Genomic DNA, 21,439 nt, shown 5'->3' on the forward strand with positions numbered 1-21,439 from the left:
ACAAATACCGAACAACCTCTATAACTTAGAGACATGAAAGAGGGGCACTGCTATACGGCCTTTGTCATTCAGTGGTCCTCAACAAAAAGTCCATAAGCATTGGATGGCAGAACGGTTGTTTGGCTGTCAGCTCTGTCTCGTTACTTCTCGTGCACTCAGCTTGGCCAAGCATTCCTTGTTTTCTATGAGAGCCGTTGTCAAAATTATTGCTACACTCTGAATGAAAGGATTGAGCGATTAAATTCCCACCACCCGATCCTTGCGTCCCCCGACCTAATGTGTATAGAGACAAGCAGGAGCGGCCCATAAACATTAGATAGATGACTTATTTACTGTGTGGGGGCCTTTATTCCCAGAGGTGATGATTGGCTGAGAACTGCCTGACAGTGCCCCTCCCTCTTGTCCATTTCTGCTGACTACAGTGTACATATTCTCTAGTCTGGGGCATTTTATCTCCGCAAATGTATGACTTGAGGTAATAGTTTGATGACTGTCAAATGGGGAGAGTCATTCTACCGCGAAAGGACTCGTGTTAAATAGCCCAGCGCACCCAATGTTAATAATGGCTTGACGCAAAATCATAGTGACTAAAACTTGAGAAGATATGTCGGGTCGATAAGTACTTGGTACTTGTAGTCCATCATCATGATATTCAGACCTGCCCATGACATGGTTTGGAAGGTAAGGTAATATTTTGTCATATTTCATTAAGGGAAGTTTAATATTTTATTTAAAGAGGTTGTCCCATGAAGAAATGTGCAGGTTAATGAATAGATAATGGAAAATTAAGCCGTTTCACAATTGGATGTGTTAAAAAGATACACTTTTATCTGCCTGCCCCCGACTATGTAGAGGTGCGTTATCTGCTGGTAGCATGTGCTGTTTCTATTGATCCCACCGATGGTGGGACGGGGAAGGAGAATAATGCCCATGGCAGGGACCAGCCTAGCTGCTGAGTAGTCTGACGTTGCGCCTCCCTGCCAGGTCCTTCCATCTAAGTAGTGACGTATGTGCTATAGCAGAGGCCCTTTGAGCTCACCTCCATAAATCACAGCAGTACAAGCAGCTCAGCGGCCAGAAATAATACTCAGTGTATGGTGTGACCACCATATGGAGTTTGTTGTTCTGCACTGATGTGATTTACTGAGGCCCTCTGTTACCATGGAAGGAGAAGACAGTAAGGTTATACAAATCGGCTGGCACCAAACAATATTCCTTCTCTTCCCGCACTATTTTCTCTGGGGTCAATACAAACTGCATGCACCACCATCAGCTAAAGCACCTGCATGTTTTATCACAGGTAGTTACACAGGATGCAGCAGGGGCACCATTGGGACACTGTTGAATTTGCCATTATCTATTGATTTAACAGCACTTTTTTTTTGTCTCAACCCCTAAAGTGAATTTTTTGTCTCCAATATTTTGAGCTGCTGCACCTGAGAGTGTGGTTTGTCTTCAGGGCTCCTCTGTGCTATACCTTTTTATAACCGCTCTGAACCCATACATTGGTTTATGTTCATGTAGCCAGACATTTGTTACGTCTAAGTAACGTTGCCTTTCTCTTGGGTTAGAGGAATGTAACATGTACCCTGTCTTTGTTTGCCCCCCATCCTCTTTCAATAACACTTGATTCTGCAGACTGATATGGTCCAATTATGGCAAAGGGGCAGAATTGCTAGGTAAGGCCTCTTGAGTTTTTGACCTAGATGCACGTGAATGGGCGGTATGGCTGCCTGGACATTAGGAATGGTGCAGAGCGTGGGCTGGCCATCTCACACCGCATTCCTCCCACAACGATCATGAGACGCGGCCACGTGACAGCAGGTCTCATTAATCCTCTACTCTTCATGTTTCCATTTCTTTGTGGCTTAGAAAGAAAGGAAGCTGCCATTGAATGAGTGCCTGGCCGTAGGTGCAGTTTTGTGAAATTATTATTATTTTCTTTTCTCTTTAATTTGCGGCTTATGCTTGCTCTGTTCACACACCTGAATGTCTGTCTTGCGACTGTGAACTGCCTTGCCGCAGTGAGGTTATTAATGTGAATTGCACTGTCATCTGTTGCATAAGCAACGGTGAATTTTATTAAGATTTTGTTTTCCTTCCTCGCAATGCATTTCATTTACCATCATTGCCCACTGCACAGTTTTTCCCCTAGCAATTTAAGATATTTTGTTTTCTTAGCATTTGCTTTTGGCACCTTCTGATGTGGCTGGATGGGGAATCTTCATCAAAGATCCTGTACAGAAGAATGAGTTCATCTCGGAGTACTGTGGGGAGGTACGTGAAGAATTGCTCACAAATTCATCTCCAGGTGATCATACACCCTACAGTGATCTCTCCTGACTCCATCTGTAGCACATACGACTGGACGTGGAAATCCAACATGTCCTTCTCTTGTCATACAGCTTTCATCAGGGACATGTTGGGGCACCCTGCATACTAGATGGCGGGTTTGGCCCTCATTTGATGTATGGCCACTGTACTCCTTGCCCACATTGTAAGGCTGATTGTGATGGTGCCAAGTGCACTTTCTAGCAAACTGGGACTCCCCTCTTCATGGCCTCCAAGTGCTGTTATTAGAGCAGATAGATGGGGTTTGCTTACTAAGGGTGGTCTGCTTGTGTCAGCAATAGCATTTGTCCCATGCAGTGTATGCCATAGTTATTAAAGTGTTGCATCTTACTAATCAATAAAAAAAAAAATACAAAGGTATGGGATGTAAACCGGTGTGCATGCAGCATGTAAACGCACCACTGGACAGAAAAAAACAGACCGAAACATAATGGTTAAAGGGAACCTGTCACCCCCAAAATCGAAGGTGAGCTAAGCCCACCGGCATCAGGGGCTTATCTACAGCATTCTGTAATGCTGTAGATAAGCCCCCAATGTATCCTGAAAGATGAGAAAAAGAGGTTCGATTATACTCACCCAGGGGTGGTCCAATCCGATGGGCGTCATGGTCCGGTCCGGGGCCTTTCATCTTACGATGATGTCCTCTTCTTGTCTTCACACTCTGGCGCAGGCATACTTTGTCTGCCCTGTTGAGGGCAGAACAAAGTACTGCAGTGCGCAGGTGCCGGGAAAGGTCAGAGAGGCCCTGCGCACTGCAGTACTTTGCTCTGCCCTCAACAGGGCAGACAAAGTATGCCTGCGCCGGAGCCGCAGCGTAAAAACAAGAAGAGGACGTCATCGTAAGAAGATGGGAGGCCCCGGAGCGGACTGCGTCGCCCATCAGATCAGACCGCCCAGGTGAGTATAATCTAACCTCTTTTTCTCATCTTTCAGGTTACATCGGGGGCTTATCTACAGCATTCCAGAATTCTGTAGATAAGCCCCTGATGCCGGTGGGCTTAGCTCACCTTTGATTTTGGGGGTGACAGGTTCCCTTTAAAACCTTACCATTTGTCAAGTGACGTGCATGTGGATAAGGACTAAGCCCAACCAGTAGACACCCAGCATTTCTTTCCCGTGCGGTGTGCACCAGAGTCATTAACCTGTCCCATGTTACTAATCAATGTATGATGGTCTGAATGTGTCTACTTATTCCACTCTCTAGATGGACGTGTTTTATGACTGCATTGTGGGGCCGTGCCCGACATACTTGCATAAATCTTGTACTGTTATTATTCTGAGCTGGATAAGTATTTTATCAAGTTAGTTAGGTTAGACACACTTTCCAGTGACCAAGCTGGGCCTTTATGTCTAAAGCCATTGTAGAATATCATACCTAGCCTTAGATATTAAAGGGGATTATGGAGGCACCTTCGATGGTGTGTCAGCTGGTCAATAAGTGGTTTAATCTGTTTTCAGATCATATCTCAGGATGAAGCAGATCGAAGAGGGAAAGTGTATGATAAATACATGTGCAGCTTCCTCTTTAACTTGAACAATGGTAAGTCTAATAGCTACTATGTGCATGTAATGGACCATTTGTAAAATTGCCACATCACATCTTGCACCATAGAAAATAAAAGTACAGATTTATAACCATTTGTAGAATAACCTCAGCAGGCACACAACCTCCTTGGTCCTGCACCGGCTGCTTGTCGCTGCCCCAGTTCTCAGTGTTTCGGCTACAGCGGTCCTGTCAGGTGAAGAGCACGCGTCACTGAGCGCCATGTCTGTGCTGAGCTTGGGGTATTGAGCTCAGAGACTGACTAGAGTGGTGACATGCGCTACCTGACCGCACCTCTGCAGGGAGCTGGCGCTGGCCTCAGGGAGGAAGAAAGAACTTGCTGAGATTGTTATTTTAGGTATTTTACACAGCTCTGGGCCCACTATCCTTAATGTAGACCTCCCCTTTTGAGTACAATAGAAATAATGCACTTTTATTTGAAGTCTCTTATGCTTTTAGCGTCATAAACTAAAGACAGCTGTTGAAAAATTTGCATCCACGAGGAAAAGGAAATACTCTATGACTAACCATCATGTGCCTTAACAGCCCTGGGAGGATCGGAGCTCTACGGCTCTTAACTTGTTAAATAAAGCTATACAGCCAGGACAGCATGGGAGCACAGCTGATTCTTTCTTTGAAGTAAAACATTGCCTAAAAACAGACATGGAAATGCTTTATTTACTCGGACTCCCATGACAGCACGACGAGAGAGGGGATCCGCCCATTAGGAACAGGAAACCTACAGATACAAAAGGGCGGTACCTCTCCCTTGCCTCAGTTGGTTTCCTGTTCCTGAAGGGGACGGATGCCTACAGAAGGAGCCCAGGCCGGCCGGCCGGCCGAATACGGTAGCGGGGGGGTCTCCTACCTCGGCCGGTGCGGAGATCCCTGGAGACGCCACGGTGGTCCTTGCTGGTTTTCACGGCAGTGGCGTTCGCAGCAGGGAGCGGAGTCCGGAGGATTTCCTGCCTCCATCAGCGCCGGCGCAGGTAAGTATTCCCATTGGTGGTGCAGCGGTATGGCGTGGCTGCGGGTGCCGGGCTCAGGCGTGTGGGTGAGCTCCCGGAGCGCTGCGCTCCATCCCCGGCATCCTGCACAGCTCTCAGCGCGTGCTGGAGCATTTCCGGGTGCAGTGACGTCAGGGGGCGGGGTTAGCGGCCGCTTCCGGGTCGCCGGACGTCTGCGCATGCGCAGTCGTCCCAAGATGGCGGCGCCCATCGCGTCTGTGTGCCGGTTTTGACTGCAAGATCTCCTGCCCTCTGCTGTATCCTGGACCAATAGGGACAGCGCTGGCCCATCTGCTGACCGGATCCAAGGGGTATTTATGCAGGTGGAGATGTTAGATCCCTGCTTTTGGTCGCATTTCGTCATGGAGAGTGGTGGTGAGCAGCAGCAGCTGCCAGACGAGGTACGTCAGAAGCCCAAACAGAAGGATAGAGGCGACCAGCCCAGTCGTAAGAGCTCTTCCGAACAAGGATCCAGAGCTTCGACTAAAGAAACCCCTCGGATTCCGGTACTTTACTTTGGCGCACGGGTAAGTGATCTACGTGAAAGTTCACTCTGTGACGCCGTCCCCTTATACTTTATCATTCCAGGGGAAAAAGAGTACGGGAAAGTCTAAACATAAGGAGTGTGCCCTCTGTGGAGTCCCTCTACCTGACTCTTGTTCAAAAAAACTATGTGCCCCCTGTATACAGCAGACGGTGAGGTCTACAGGAGCGGGTTGGTGGTAGTGACATTAGGTCAGATATTAGTTATCTCCTATATTGTCCTCCCCTAGGTAGCAGAAGAGTCCGTAACTCCGACAAATCTGAGGGAAATGATCCGGCTGGAAGTAAGGGAATCACTACGGTCCCTATCCCAAGCGGAAGGCTCAAAGCATAGGACTCTCTTGGACTCTAATTCTTCAGAGGAAGAAAGAGAGGAAAATTCCTATCTCTCCAGTCCTCTCTCCTCTTCATCAGATGAGGAGTCAGGACGATTCTGTCTACCCTTGGATAAAATCGACAAAGTTGTCAAATCAGTTAGAGGCACCATGGGTATAGAGGAACCTAAATCACAACCCTCGAAACAGGAGATGATGTTTAGCGGACTTGATCGTAAAAAACATAGATCTTTCCCGGTAAACGAAAAGATTCAGGACTTGATCCTTAGAGAATGGAAGAAACCAGAAAAAAAGGGGGCCTTACCACCAGCATTAAAACGCAGGTATCCCTTTGACGATCCGGTTGTGGATACATGGGATAAAGCTCCTAAATTGGACGCGGCTGTTGCAAAGGCGTCAAAGAAAGCCTCATTACCCTTTGAGGATATGGGGACCCTCAAGGATCCTCTGGACAGAAAAGCAGATATATTCCTTAAAGGTACCTGGGAGATGGCGGCTGGATCTCTCAGACCTGCTGTGGCGGCAACATGTACGGCCAGATCATTAATGGTCTGGCTAGATCAGTTAGAGTCTCAGCTTAAGGACGGTGCATCCAGGGACACTATTCTGAAGGCTCTACCGACCATCCAGAATGCTGCAGCCTTCCTATCGGACGCATCGGTGGACTCTGTCAGAATGGCGGCTAGAGCGGCAGGACTATCCAACGCGGCTCGCAGGGCCTTGTGGCAGAAATGCTGGTCAGGTGACATTCAGTCTAGAACCAAGCTCTGCGCCATTCCGTGTGAAGGACAATACCTCTTCGGTCCAACTCTGGACGAGTTGTTGGAAAAAGCAGGGGATGACAAAAAGAAATTCCCCAATCTATATTCATCTTACCGCCGGCCGTTCAATCGAAGGAGATTTGGTCGCGGGAAGAAACGCGGGTCCTCTCCCACTAGAGAAAGTTTCAGATGGGAAGACAGACGCGGTAGAGGTACGGGATATATGTTTCGCCGTTCCTCAAAGGATCAGAAAAAACCGGACCAATGACTAGCGATCCCTGTGGGGGGTAGACTGTCGGCATTCTCTTCAGCTTGGCTTGACATTACAAACAGTAAATGGGTCAGAGGCATCATTACTGAAGGTCTAAAACTGGACTTCAATCACTGGCCTCGTGAAAAATTTAAATGAACCCCTTTACGTTCCTCCCCCCTTGAGCAAGCAGCCCTGGAAGCAGAGGTTATCAACTTATGTTCCAAGAACCTGCTGATTGAAATTCCGGAATCAGAAAGAGGAAGGGGATTTTATTCTCCTCTTTTTCTGATTAAGAAACCAGACGGATCTTTTAGAACGATCATTAATCTCAAATGTCTTAATGAGTTCCTGGTCAATGAATCATTTAAAATGGAAACAATCAATTCAGCAATAAAAATGTTGATTAATCACTGTTTCATGGTAGTTGTAGATCTAAAAGATGCATACTATCATGTTCCAATACATGAACACTTCCAGAGATTCCTGAGAGTAGCTGTGTCAATGGGGGGCCAGATTCGCCATTTCCAGTTCAGAGCTCTTCCCTTCGGCTTATCGGCAGCTCCTAGGGTGTTTACAAAGTTAGTGGCCGAAGTCATGGCACACTTACGAGAGTCTGACATCCTAATTATTCCCTACTTGGATGACCTTCTTATAGTAGGGAGCTCTGCAGACCATTGCCGTTCTCAGCTAGAGACAGCCACATCCAAACTTGAGCATCTGGGGTGGATCGTAAATTACGAAAAATCTCGTTTACAGCCCCAGAAAATACAAAGATTTTTGGGACTATTGTTAAACTCAGAATCCCAACAGTGTTGTCTTCCACCCGACAAGTTGTTACATATCCAGCAACAGGTGTCTAGGGCAATTGATAAGCCATCCATGACCCTTAGACAGGCTATGTCACTATTGGGTTCTTTAACCTCTTGCATTCCCGCCGTCCGTTGGGCCCATTTCCACACCAGACCGTTACAATCCGAGGTGCTGGTTAATGATAGAATCTTACAGGGGTCCCTGCAGAATCAGATTACCTTAGGTCCAAAAGCACTCACATCTCTTAGGTGGTGGCTAGACAGTGAAAACTTATCAGCGGGAGTTCCCTGGGTGTCACAGGTAACACGTGTTGTAACAACGGATGCTAGCCCTTCGGGTTGGGGAGCACACATGGATGACATGATGGTTCAGGGTCTATGGTCCCCTCCCCTAACATCAGCCTCCTCCAACCAGAAAGAGTTAATGGCAGTAGAGCTTTCAGTGAAAAAATTCCTCATATATCTGCAGGGTCATCATGTCAAGATCCTATCGGACAACCAGGTGGCGGTCGCATACATAAATCATCAGGGTGGAACTCATTCCGAGTCACTGATGAGAGTGGCGAATCGTCTGTTCCAGACAGCAGAAAATCACTTCTTATCCCTAACCGCTCTACACATAAGATGAAAAGAAAACATCAAAGCGGACTTTCTAAGCCGCAACACCTTGAGACAAGGGGAGTGGTCCCTAAACAATTGCGTGTTCGATCAGATCGTCCACAAATGGGGACATCCAGAAGTAGATTTATTTGCTACCAGGGACAACCGGAAGACAACAAAATTTTGTTCCCTAAATCCCAGGGAAAATCCTCTGACGGTAGACGCTTTTCTGATCAAATGGGATTTTCAACTGGCGTATGCATTTCCTCCACTAGGCCTGTTACCCCTAGTAGTCAGGAAGATAAGAGAAGATCGGGCCAGAGTTATATTGATTGCCCCATTCTGGCCCAGAAGGGCCTGGTTCACTTGGCTCAGGATCATGTCAGTGGAGGACCCCTGGGTACTTCCGGACATTCCAGATCTGCTCTACCAGGGTCCGATCAGTCATCCTCAAGTAAAGAATCTCCATTTAACGGCATGGATTTTGAAAGGGCGTTGCTAAAAAGCAAAGGGTTCTCCCCGAGTCTAATTGAGACCCTTATGAAAAGTAGAAAGCAAATAACCACAACAATTTACGCTAGAACCTGGCGGAAATTTCTGGCCTCTTCTGATTTTAATTTAGAAGAGGGATTACCTATAAAACAAATCTTAGAATTTCTGCAAAAAGGCTTAGAGCTAGATCTATCCACTAGTACTCTAAGGGTACAGGTCTCGGCCCTAGGGGCTCTATTTTCATGTAACATCGCCAATAATTATTGGATCTCGAGGTTCATTAAAGCATCTATTAGATCTAGACCCATACATAAAGATAGATCTATGCCTTGGGATCTCAACCTAGTACTGTCAGCATTGACTAGAGAGCCGTTTGAACCTTTACAATCAGCTTCAATTAAGGCCCTATCTCTTAAGACAGCTTTTCTTGTGGCAATTACATCTGCCTGTAGAGTTGGGGACATACAAGCACTCTCCAGGGTATCCCCTTATACAGAATTTCTACCAGACAGAGTAATCCTCAGACCGGACCCAGCCTATTTACCAAAAGTGTCATCACGGTTTCACAGGACACAGGAGATAGTTTTACCATCCTTCCTTCCCAATCCCTCCAACCCTAAAGAAGAACTACTCCATACATTAGATGTTAGGAGATGCCTGCTAGAATACATCTCTATTACTGACACATGGAAGAAAGATGATGCGTTGTTCTTATCTTTCCAAAACCCTAGAAAGGGACTTAGGGTATCAAAGTACACACTAGCAAAGTGGATTAGGGAGGCTATCTCTTTGGCTTACACTGCAGGTGGAGGTCCGGCTCCGCAGAATCTGAGGGCGCATTCCACCAGGGCCATGGCTACATCCTGGGCGGAAAAGTCTGGAGTATCAATCGACCAGATATGTAAGGCGGCCACATGGTCATCCCCGTCCACCTTCTTTAAGCACTATAGGTTGGATTTGGGGGCTTCCTCTGATCTCACATTCGGGTTAAGGGTGCTACAGGCCATAGTCCCTCCCTAAGGAAGCTTACATCTCTGTAATTCTCTCGTCGTGCTGTCATGGGAGTCAGAGTAAAGCATTAAGCTACTTACTGGTAGCGGCATTTCTCGGAGGCCCATGACAACACCCTTAGTTCCCTCCCTATTCACTGGGGGTTGCACTTCCTATAAATGTATATATTTCACAATACGATACCAGTCCCAATAGATGTCTGATATTTTGTATATAATCTGTATATAGTGTATATTTTTGTGTACCACTAAAAGCGGTAGTCCTCTCAAGACTCTGAAATACAACTGAGGCAAGGGAGAGGTACCGCCCTTTTGTATCTGTAGGTTTCCTGTTCCTAATGGGCGGATCCCCTCTCACGTCGTGCTGTCATGGGCCTCCGAGAAATGCCGCTACCAGTAAGTAGCTTAATGCTTTCATAGAGATAATCAGCTGTGATCCCCTGCTGTAATGTTTGTATGGTGTCTATAGCCATTGTGTATACACAGATTAGTGGGGGCGGGGTTAGCTTCCTCAGCTGTGCTGCATTCCTAAATCTAAAAGCTCTGCTTGTGTGAGAACGGCTGCACTCAGTAATCTAAGTGATACATTGTTGGATTCGGGGTCTCTTTTCTTGCATAAGACTGCTCTTGGATGAGGTAGCAAAAAACCTGCTGACTGATTCCTTTTAAAGGCAGGTACGCTTGCTAGTAGGGCATATTAAGGCTTGTCCTGACAGATGCCTGTTTACTGTTCGTACAAGGGCTGATTAACTGCATACTACTGTGCTGATTGGGTTTTTTTTTTTTATTTAAATAGATTTTTATTGAGAATAAACATGAACATTACATTTTATCCATCTTCCAGTGTATTACAAACAAATTTTCTTCATTTTCCAAACCCCCAACAATCCCAACAAACCCCAAACCCCCCCTAGCCCATGACAGCTCCTTCCCGATGATACTTTTATTACTAGTATTGATGGCTCTTTGCTGATTGGGGGTTTGATTACAGCAAGAGTTGAACATGCAAATACCATAAGTGTAACTAAAACTGCCAAGAAGCTAAAATGTAGCCCAAATGTCCCTCTCTCCCAATTTCCAGACGTTTGCCTTCAATAGCTGTTGTTTATTTTTTTAGATTTTGTCGTTGATGCAACTCGCAAAGGCAACAAAATTCGTTTTGCAAACCACTCTGTGAATCCAAACTGCTATGCAAAAGGTAATGTATTCAATATGGTAATTCCACAAGGACCACAAAGTCTACAATGGGGGAGGGATGCAGTTGTGTATTGGGATGGCGCCTGACCTAGGAACCTTCTTTGTTGCAGTAATGATGGTGAATGGAGACCATAGAATAGGCATATTTGCTAAGAGAGCCATCCAGACGGGTGAAGAACTCTTCTTTGATTACAGGTTGGTGTGATGCTCTAATAATTATGATTTATTGGGTAATTAATGGGTCAAACATGGCTGATTCTTCACATTCTCCTCACATTCTGCTGGTGCTCGGCCTGTTGTTCATACGTTTGCAAACCCAGTGGGACTGGAAGGTGTAACAACAGGTTTCCTGTTGCTTGTAGTGAAACCAGACCCCTCCTTACATATAAGCAAAATTAAAGGCACATTATTAGTGATCAGCGAATGTACTCGTTGCTCGGGGGTCCTCCGAGTATTTTTTAGTGCTCGGAGATTTAGTTTTCATCGCGGCAGCTGAATGATTTACAGCTACTAGTCAGACTGAGTACATGTGGGGGTTGCCTGGTTGCTAGGGAATCCCCACATGTACTCAGGCTGGCAAATAGCTGTAAATCATTCAGCTGCCGCGATGAAAACTAAATTTCTGAGCAGTCATAAATATTCGGAGGTCACCCGAGCAACGAGTACACTCGCTCATCACTACACATTATCCTTTTTGCAAATGCCAAAGATGTCACCTGCAGTCCTATGTAACTCTAATATCGCCTCCATAGTGATGGATACCATCTGTAAAAATAAATCCAGTGATTAACCGGTCGATATTCTCTGATTAAATTATTATTTTCTCCATTTCTAATTCATCCTGCCCTGACCACCATGATTACTTCTCCACATCTTGTTTCTGCATAAAGAAATACACAGACGTTCCTCCCCAATACACAATTCTTGTAATTCTATACCGATCCAAAGTGTCCAATAAGTAATATAGTACACTCTCTCTTTTTGGACCCATGATGGTAAGAGTACCTTCACATGGTAATGCACTTTTCTGCCCACACAAAATATCTCCTTATAATATATCATCCTCCACACCTGAAACTTTAAAGGAGTATGATGTGAGACCCTATAATATAACCCCACACCACACTCCTGCATCAGTATACTGCGTGGCACCCACATTATACTTCCAGAAAGAGAGAGAAACAGATCTAAGTGCTCAGCGGAAGAAGTTCAGAGCAGCCCTGCGGCGGTAACTTCTCCCAGCGGTGAGAACAGCTCCGTAGTCTGGCATTAGTAGTACAATACCAGGATGCATGACCTGCGCTCACCGCATAACACTGTGAGCAGTGATGGGAGGAAATTGTAGTTCAGCGCACGGCTGCCATATTTGCGGTGTGTAAGTGTCGTACTCATTGACTTGCACATCAGCAAATAAAAATGGCAACCCCCAGAGGCTGCAGAAAAAAAATCAATACATACATGTTAAAATGGTACATGCCAATTTCTATTAAAAATTATGTAATTATTAATGCAAAGGTGAAAATAGCGACACATTCTCTTTAACCTCTTAACGACATATAATGTATATAGAATTCATATGTCGTGTCCCTGATGTTGATGCGGGCTTCATCGCTGACCACATGATGACTGATTTAATCAGCTGTGTCATGTGCCTTTAACAGCTGTGGGTGGATCAGAGCTCCACTTGTGGCTGTTAAACAGTTAGATCCCGCTGTCAATCTCTGACAGTGATTTAACATGCATCGGCCAGAAGTGCGTTATTCCAGCTGCCCATCGGTTATCGAGTTGTCATGACAGCTTGGGGTCTGCAGGAGACCCCTGTGCCTGTGATTGTGACACTCCTGTGAGCGTGGGCTTGAGCTGAAGCTCTGCTATGTATAGCACAGGCGATCGGACGATCGCAGCTGTAAGCCTCCTAAAGGAACTATTAAAGTGAAAAAAAAAAATATATATATATATATATATATATAAATATGTATATATATAAATATATGTATGTGTATGTATATATGTATGTGTATATATATATATATATATATATATATATATATATATATATATATATATATATATATATATATATATATATATATATATATATATATATAGAAAAAATTAGAACAGCATCATGTTACCAGTCTTGCGGTGCAAAGCTTCCCAAACCAATATTCAAATGGTTCTAGCAATATAAGAAAAAAAGGAAAACGGCACACAAAAAAATAGAAAAAAAAGTGGGCTTTAATGCACCATTAAAGCCCACTTTTTTTCTATTTTTGTGTGTGCTGTTTTCCTTTTTTTCTTATATATATATATATATATATATATATATATATATATATATATATATATATATATATATATATATATTTTAAACATGAAGAAAAATAACAAGAAAAAATTTCAACTCACCCCCCCGTTTGCCACATTGAAAATAAAAACAAGAAAATACGCATTTGATATTGCTGCTTTCAGAAATGTCTAATCTATAAAAATATAAAGGAAATTAATCAGATTGCCAAACGGCATAACAAGATAAAAATGGAAATGTGAGATTTTTTTTAAATTTTTTTTGCTGCCTCAATATTGCAATAAAATGCAATAGGAAGCGATCAAAACATCGTATCCATCCCAAAACAGTATTAAAAAAAGTCAGTTCATGGTGCAAAAATCAAGCCATCACCCAGCCCCAGGTCCCCCAAAAATGAAACTGCTAAGGGTTTCTGAAAATGGTGACAAAAGTAAAAACATTTTTTCTTGCAAATGTCAGAATTTTTTTTCACCACTTAAATAAAAAACAAACTGTACATGATTGCTATCTGCGTGCTCATATGGACCTGGGGAATCATATTGCCAGATCAATTTTACAATATAGTGATCATGTTAAATTAAAAAAAATTTGTGGAATTTGCACTTTTTTGCTATTTCACCACACTTGGAATTTTTTGTTCCATTTTTTTCAATTACATAGTAACATAGTTATTAAGGTTGAAGGAAGACTTTAAAGGTACCTTCACACATAACGATATCATTAACGATATCGTTAAGGAAATCGTTATGTGTGACTGCGACCAACGATCAGGCCCCTGCTGGGAGATCGTTGGTCGCTGAGGAAAGTCCAGAACTTTATTTCGTCGCTGGACTCCCTGCAGACATCGCTGGATCGGCGTGTGTGACACCGATCCAGCGATGTCTTCACTGGTAACCAGGGTAAACATCGGGTTACTAAGCGCAGGGCGCTCAGCTTCTCTGCATTCCTCCTGCACTGGCTGTGAGCGCCGGTCAGCCGGAAAGCAGAGCGGTGACGTCACCGCTGTGCTTTCCGGCCGCTGTGCTCACAGCCAGTGCAGGAGGAGTGCAGAGAAGCTGAGCGCCGAGGACAGACAGCTGTAGGTAAGTATGTAGTGTTTTTTTTTTTTACTTTTACGCTGGTAACCAGGGTAAACATCGGGTTACTAAGCGCGGCCCTGCGCTTAGTAACCCGATGTTTACCCTGGTTACCCGGGGACCTCGGGATCGTTGGTCGCTGGAGAGCTGTCTGTGTGACAGCTCTCCAGCGACCAAACAGCGACGCTGCAGCGATCGGCATCGTTGTCGGTATCGCTGCAGCGTCGCTGAGTGTGAAGGTACCTTAAGTCCATCTAGTTCAACCCATAGGCTAACCTAACATGTTGATCCAGAGGAAGGCAAAAAAAACCCATGTGGCAAAGAGTAAGCTCCACATTGGGGAAAAAAATTCCTTCCCGACTCCACATACGGCAATCAGACTAGTTCCCTGGATCAACGCCCTATTAAGGAATCTAGTATATTTAACCTGTAAAATTATACTTTTCAAGAAAGCATCCAGTCCCCTCTTAAATTTTAGTAATGAATCACTCATTACAACATCATACGGCAGAGAGTTCCATAGTCTCACTGCTCTTACAGTAAAGAATCCGCGTCTGTTGTTATACTCTTTCCTCCAGTCGTAGAGGATGCCCCCTTGTCCCTGTCTCAGGTCTATGACTAAAAAGATCATCAAAAAGGTCTTTGTACTGTCCCCTCATATATTTATACATTCAAATAAGATCACCCCTTAGTCTTCGTTTTTCCAAACTAAATAGCCCCAACTGTAATAACCTATCTTGGTACAGCAGACCCCCCAGTCCTCTAATAACCTTGGTCGCTCTACTCTGCACCTGCTCTAGTTCAGCTATGTCTTTCTTATACACCGGAGACCAGAACTGAGCACAGTATTCCAAGTGTGGTCGAACTAGTGACTTGTATAGAGGTAAAATTATGTTCTCCTCATGAGCATCTATGCCTCTTTTAATGCATCCCATTATTTTATTTGCCTTTGTAGCAGCTGCTTGACACTGGCCACTAAATGTGAGTTTGTCATCCACCCATACACCCAGGTCTTTTTCATTGACCGTTTTGCCCAGAGTTTTAGAATTAAGCACATAGTTATACATTTTATTACTTCTACCCAAGTGCATGACCTTACATTTATCCCCATTAAAGCTCATTTGCCATTTATCAGCCCAAGCTTCTAGTTTACATAAATCACCCTGTAATATAAAATTGTCCTCCTCTGTATTGATTACCCTGCAGAGTTTAGTGTCATCTGCAAATATTGAAATTCTACTCTGTATGCCCCCTACAAGGTCATTAATAAATATGTTAAAAAGAAGAGGGCCCAACACTGACCCCTGTGGTACCCCACTGCTAACCGCTACCCAGTCCGAGTGTGCTCCATTAATAACCACCCTTTGTTTCCTATCCCTGAGCCAGGTCTTAACCCACTTACACATTTTTTCCCCTATACCCATTATTCTCATTTTATGTATCAACCTTTTGTGTGGCACCGTATCAAAAGCTTTTGAAAAGTCCATATACACTACATCCACTGGGTTCCCTTGGTCCAATCCGGAACTTACCTCTTCATAGAAGCTGATCAGATTAGTCTGACATGAACGGTCCCTAGTAAACCCGTGCTGATACTGGGTCATGAGGTTATTCCTCTTTTTTACCCACAGTAGAGGTTAAGCTTACTGGCCTATAAATTCCGAGTTCAGTTTTTGTCCCCTTTTTGAATATTGGCACCACATTTGCTATACGCCAGTCCTGTGGTACAGACCCTTGTTATTATGGAGTCTTTGAAGATTAAAAATAATGGTCTATCAATGACTGTACTTAGTTCCTGCAGTACTCAAGGGTGTATCCCATCCGGGCCCAGAGATTTTAGTGATTTTTAGACGCCGCCATACTTCCTGCTGGGTTAAGCAGGTGACATTTAATGGGGATTTTTTGTTATCACTGATCATATTGTCTGCCATGGAATTTACTTGTGTAAATACTGGTGACAAAAAGTCATTTAGCATATTGGCTTTTTCCTCATCCTCATCCACCATTTCACCCAGACTATTTTTAAGGGGGCCAACACTATCATTTTTTAGTTTCTTACCATTTACATAGTTAAAGAATATTTTGGGATTATTTTTACTCTCTCTGGCAAGGAGTCTCTCTGTCTCAATCTTTGCTGCCTTGATTTGCTTTTTACAGAATTTATTTAATTTTCTATATTTATTTAATGCCTCATCACTACCTACTTCCTTTAATTCTCTAAATGCTTTCTTTTTGGCCCTTATTGCGCCCCTTACAGCTCTATTTAGCCATATTGGTTTCCTCCTATTTCTAGTATGTTTATTCCCATACGGTATATACTGTGCACAGGTCCTATCCAGGATGCTAATAAATGTCTCCCATTTTCTTTGTGTATTTTTATGTCTCAGGATATCGTCCCACTTAATTGCACCAAGATCCTCTCTTATCCGTTGGAAATTTGCCCTCCTGAAGTTTAGTGTCCTTGTAACCCCTCTACTACACATCTTCTTAAAGGATACATGAAAACTTATTATTTTGTGATCACTATTCCCCAAGTGACCCCCAACCCTTATATTTGATATGCGGTCTGGCCTATTGGTTAATATTAGGTCTAGCAGTGCCCCCCTTCTTGTTGGGTCCTGAACCAGTTGTGAAAGGTAATTGTCTCTCATAGTTGTCAAAAACCGATTACCTTTGCTGGAACTGCAGATTTCTGTTCCACAATCTATTTCAGGGTAGTTGAAGTCCCCCATAATAATGACTTCTCCTTTAGTCGCAGCTTCATCTATTTGCTTTGTGAGGATATTCTCCGTTGCTGCCATTATTTTTGGAGACTTATAACAAATCCCTAACAGTAATTTATTATTTTTCCCCCTCCCCTTATCTCCACCCACAGGGACTCTACATTATCATTAGATTCACCTATATTATCACGCAGGATGGGTTTTAAGGATGATTTTACATATAGACACACACCTCCCCCTCGCTTATCTGTTTGGTAATTTCTGAACAGACTATAGCCCTGCAAGTTAACAGCCCAGTCATGGCTCTCATCCAGCCATGTCTCAGATATCCCCACCATGTCATAATTATGCTCCAACAACATTAGTTCTAATTTGTCCATTTTGTTGGCGAGGCTTCTGGCATTAGTATACATACATTTTATATATCTCTCTGTACCTCTGTTCTTTCTTAAATTATTAACTGTTCTAACCCCACCCCCCATGCCACCGCCACCGCCACCCCCAACTTCCTTATTTGTGCCCAGGTCTCTATCTGCACTATCTTCCCCTCCTATAAAATGAATACCCTCCCCCCCATCCCTAGTCTAAACACTCCTCCAACCTTCTAGCCATTTTCTCCCCCAACACCGCTGCACCCTCCCCATTGAGGTGCAGCCCGTCCCTAGCGTAGAGCCTGTAGCCAACTGAGAAGTCGGCCCAGTTCTGCAGGAACCCAAACCCCTCCTTCCTACACCAATTCTTGAGCCACTTATTAACCTCCCTAGTTTTCCATTGGCGTGGCACGTGGTACAGGCAGTATTTCGGAAAATACCACGTTGGAGGTCTTTGCTTTCAGCTTGCAGCCTAATTCCCTGAAATCGTTTTTAAGGACCTTCCACCTACCTCTAACTTTGTCATTTGCGCCAATGTGCATCATGACCGCTGGGTCCTCACCAGCCCCTCCCAGTAATCTGTCAACCCGATCAGCGATGTGTCGGACTCGAGCGCCAGGTAGGCAGCACACCGTTCGACGATCCCTGTTTTTGTGACAGATTGCGATCTATTCCCCTAATAATTGAGTCCCCCACTACCAGCACCTGTCTGGCCTGCCCTGCTCTCCTATTTCCCTCCTTAGTGTAGTAGTCACTCCTCCGGCTTTCAGAGGACATGCCTTGCTGCAGCAGTGCTACCCCTGTACTGGCACCCCCCTCATCTGCCAACTTAGCAAACTTATTTGGGTGTGCCAGATCAGGACTAGCCTCACTGGCTACACTCTTCCTTCTACCCGGCCTTCTTACTGTCACCTAGCTTGCTACTTCACCGTCCTGCAGCTCCATCCCACCATCCCCCTTCATCTATCCCATTGAGCGTCTGCTCAGTGAGCAGAAGACTCCTCTCCATATTGTCTATGGATCTCCGTGCCGCCAGCTGCACATTTAGATCCAGAATCTGGGCTTCCAAATGCACAAAGTGCTCACATCTCGCACAGCAGTATGCACCCTCGACCGGCTGCTCAAGGACTGCATACATGTGGTAAGATGTGCACTGGATGGCATTAACAATAGTGGAGCATATTTCCTAATGGGGATTGCACCAGACAGAGCCGTTAAACAAAAAAAGTAAATAAATGCAAAGTATCAATAAAAGACAGACAGCAATTCAGTAATTCCTCTCTTGGAAACTCCCTGACTCCAAAGTCACTGAATCACAAGTCACACTTACCACCGTTCACACTTACGCTCAGGTCACACTCAGCTCGCTCACACTCGCTAAGCTGACGATTTAAAGAGGTTTTTTTTTTCCCTTTCCCCTCAGCAGCAATCCACCTTGCTGTTCAATGCACTTCCAAATGCAAAAAATCAATTATATGGTAAAAATCAATGGTGCTATTCAAAAAAAAAAAAAAAAATCAGGTTCCTCGCATTATGTTCTCATTCACTTTATGCAGTTAATAGCCCTCTGTGTCTGTACTGCTACATACTTAGGCCATGTTCACACAGTGCGTTTTTTACTGCGGAACCGCAGCTGTTTTCCATGCAGGGTACATAACAATATAACCCTATGGAAAACAGTCACTGCTGTGCACATGATCCGTAATTTCGTTTAAAAAGCCGCGCAGAATAGCTGCGGCAAAAAAGAAGGAGCATGTCACTTCTTTTTCCTGAACCGCAGCGGTTCTGCACCCATAGACCTCCATTGTGAGGTCAAAATCGCAGTAAAACCCGCAGATCAAAAATATATCTGCGGGTTTTACTGCGATTTGATGTGCAGAACCGCTGCAGCAGGAAGTGCGGGGGAGCGGGCGGAAGTGCGTGGGCGGAGTGTGGCTGCCCCCCCGTGCTCCGATCCCGCCCCCCGTGCTCCGATGCCCCCCCCCCCCAGTGCTCCGATGCCCCCCCCCGTGCCCTAATCTCCCCCCCTTATACTTACCCGGCGTCCCGGTGTCCGTCCGGCCGTCTTCTCCCTGGGCGCCGCCATCTTGCAAAATGGCGGGCGCATGCGCAGTGCGCCCGCCGAATCTGCCGGCCGGCAGATTCGCTCCAAAGTGCATTTTGATCACTGAGATATAACCTATCTCAGTGATCAAAATAAAAAAATAGTAAATGACACCCCCCCCCACTTTGTCACCCCCATTGGTAGGGACAATAAAAAAATTAAGAATTTTTTTTTTTTTTTTTTCACTAAGGTTAGAATAGGGGTAGGGTTAGGGGTAGGGTTAGGGTTAGGGGTAGGGTTAGGGTATTTTCAGCCCTAAAAAGCTTCCTAGGAAACACACAGTCTCTGCATAGAAAACTGCATAAAAAAAGGATCAAAAAACGCATCAAAAAACGCATCAAAAAAGGACAAAAAAAAGGACCAAAAAAAGGACCTGCGTTTTCTGCCAAGAGCTGCAGTTTTTTAAAAAAACTGTCCTGAAAAAAAAAGGATGGAAATCCTGAACGTGTGAACATACCCTTAGGCAGTTAACTGGTTCATGCAGCTTTACATGAACACCTGAACCTTACACTATGGCTGGTCCGAATAACTAAAGCAATTGTTACCATCCACCTCTCGTGTCTCCCCTTTTCCTCATAGTTTGTAAGCTGGCGAGCAGGGCCCTCATTCCTCCTGGTATCTGTTTTGAACTGTATTTCTGTTATGCTGTAATGTCTATTGTCTGTACAAGTCCCCTCTATAATTTGTAAAGCGCTGCGGAATATGTTGGCGCTATATCAATAAAAATTATTATTATTATTATTATTAAAAGTACAACTATAAAATAAAGATATGGCCCTCGGAAGTAGGGGAGATAAAAAAAAAAACAGAAAATGGCCTTGGCGTGAAGGGGTTAAAGTAGTTGTCCACAACCAAGACACCTTGTGCTTCCCAACACTTGATCCTGATTAAATAAAAAAGCCTATAGTTGTCTTCCATGCCTTCCTGCGGTGTTGGCACTCGCGGTGCCGGCGTCACTGTCTCTGCCTTCGGACAAATTGAAGATGAAGAGGAAGTCAAAGAGCAGCTGCATTACTGGCTTCCTTTTCATGTTCAATTTGACAGGAGGCAGAGACAGTGACGCCAGCGCTGATTGGGTGCCGGAGTCGCGTGTCATACAACCTCATGACAGCCCGGGAGGCGAGTATAGGCTTTTATTTTATCGGGGCCAAGCAACGGGAATGAGAAGGGGTTGTTCTAGTAGTGGAAAACCCTTTGATATTTTGCACTGCTTAGTTGGCTCCTGCACACGGCTGTAATACAGTTTTGTTTTATGCGGAACTACAACAGGACTGCCCTACAGGCACATGTATCCTGGGCCTTCTTTGGCATTATTGCTGCCCCAGGCACTTTAAGTGGTCACGCCCCCGACTGGTAAGTCAGACTAAGGCCAAGTTCACAGATTCAGTATTTGGTCAGTATTTTACCTCAGTATTTGTAAGCCAAAATCAGGAATGGGTGATAAATAGTGATGAGCGAATATACTCCTTACTCAAGATTTCTCGAGCATGCTCGGGGGGGGGGGGGGGGCTGCGGCAAGAAAAACTAAATCTCCGAGTACTAAAAAATACTTGTCGGACCCCCGAGCGTGCTCGTGAAATCTCGAGTAACGAGTATATTCGCTCATCACTAGTGATAAATGCAGAAGTAGTGCATATGTTTCTATTATACTTTTCCTCTGATTGTTCCACTCCTGGTTATGACGTACAAATACTGATGTAAAATACTGATCAAATGCTCAAGGTATGAACTCTTGACGGATGCTCAGTAGATTCCTCTCGCACAGTGACAGTGCGCTCTCTCGCTGGTTTTGGGCAGAAATGACATCACTTGCGGGGGCAGGGCTGGGCACCACACGTCACCAGTACACCCCTCCTTCTCCAGCTGTTACTGCTTCCTGCCTTAGAATACACTTCTTCCTGCAGTCTCTAGGATGGCTCCTCCCATTCGAGTCAGATGGGCATTATGTAATAAAA

The 21,439-nt window shown here is 44.7% G+C and overlaps 1 protein-coding gene across 2 annotated transcripts in view; it reads left to right on the top strand.

Moving 5' to 3' along the window:
- Positions 1-21,439, top strand: part of EZH2 (enhancer of zeste 2 polycomb repressive complex 2 subunit) — an 84,115-nt gene that overhangs the window by 59,489 nt on the left and 3,187 nt on the right. For both annotated transcript variants that reach the window (XM_069730159.1, XM_069730158.1), the window contains exons 16-19: positions 2,182-2,277; positions 3,811-3,892; positions 10,823-10,903; positions 11,013-11,097. In XM_069730159.1, coding sequence (XP_069586260.1) covers positions 2,182-2,277; positions 3,811-3,892; positions 10,823-10,903; positions 11,013-11,097 — 344 coding nt within the window. The remainder of the gene's footprint in view (positions 1-2,181; positions 2,278-3,810; positions 3,893-10,822; positions 10,904-11,012; positions 11,098-21,439) is intronic.

Source organism: Ranitomeya imitator, chromosome 6, assembly GCF_032444005.1.
Source record: "Ranitomeya imitator isolate aRanImi1 chromosome 6, aRanImi1.pri, whole genome shotgun sequence".
Classification (NCBI taxonomy): domain Eukaryota; kingdom Metazoa; phylum Chordata; class Amphibia; order Anura; family Dendrobatidae; genus Ranitomeya; species Ranitomeya imitator.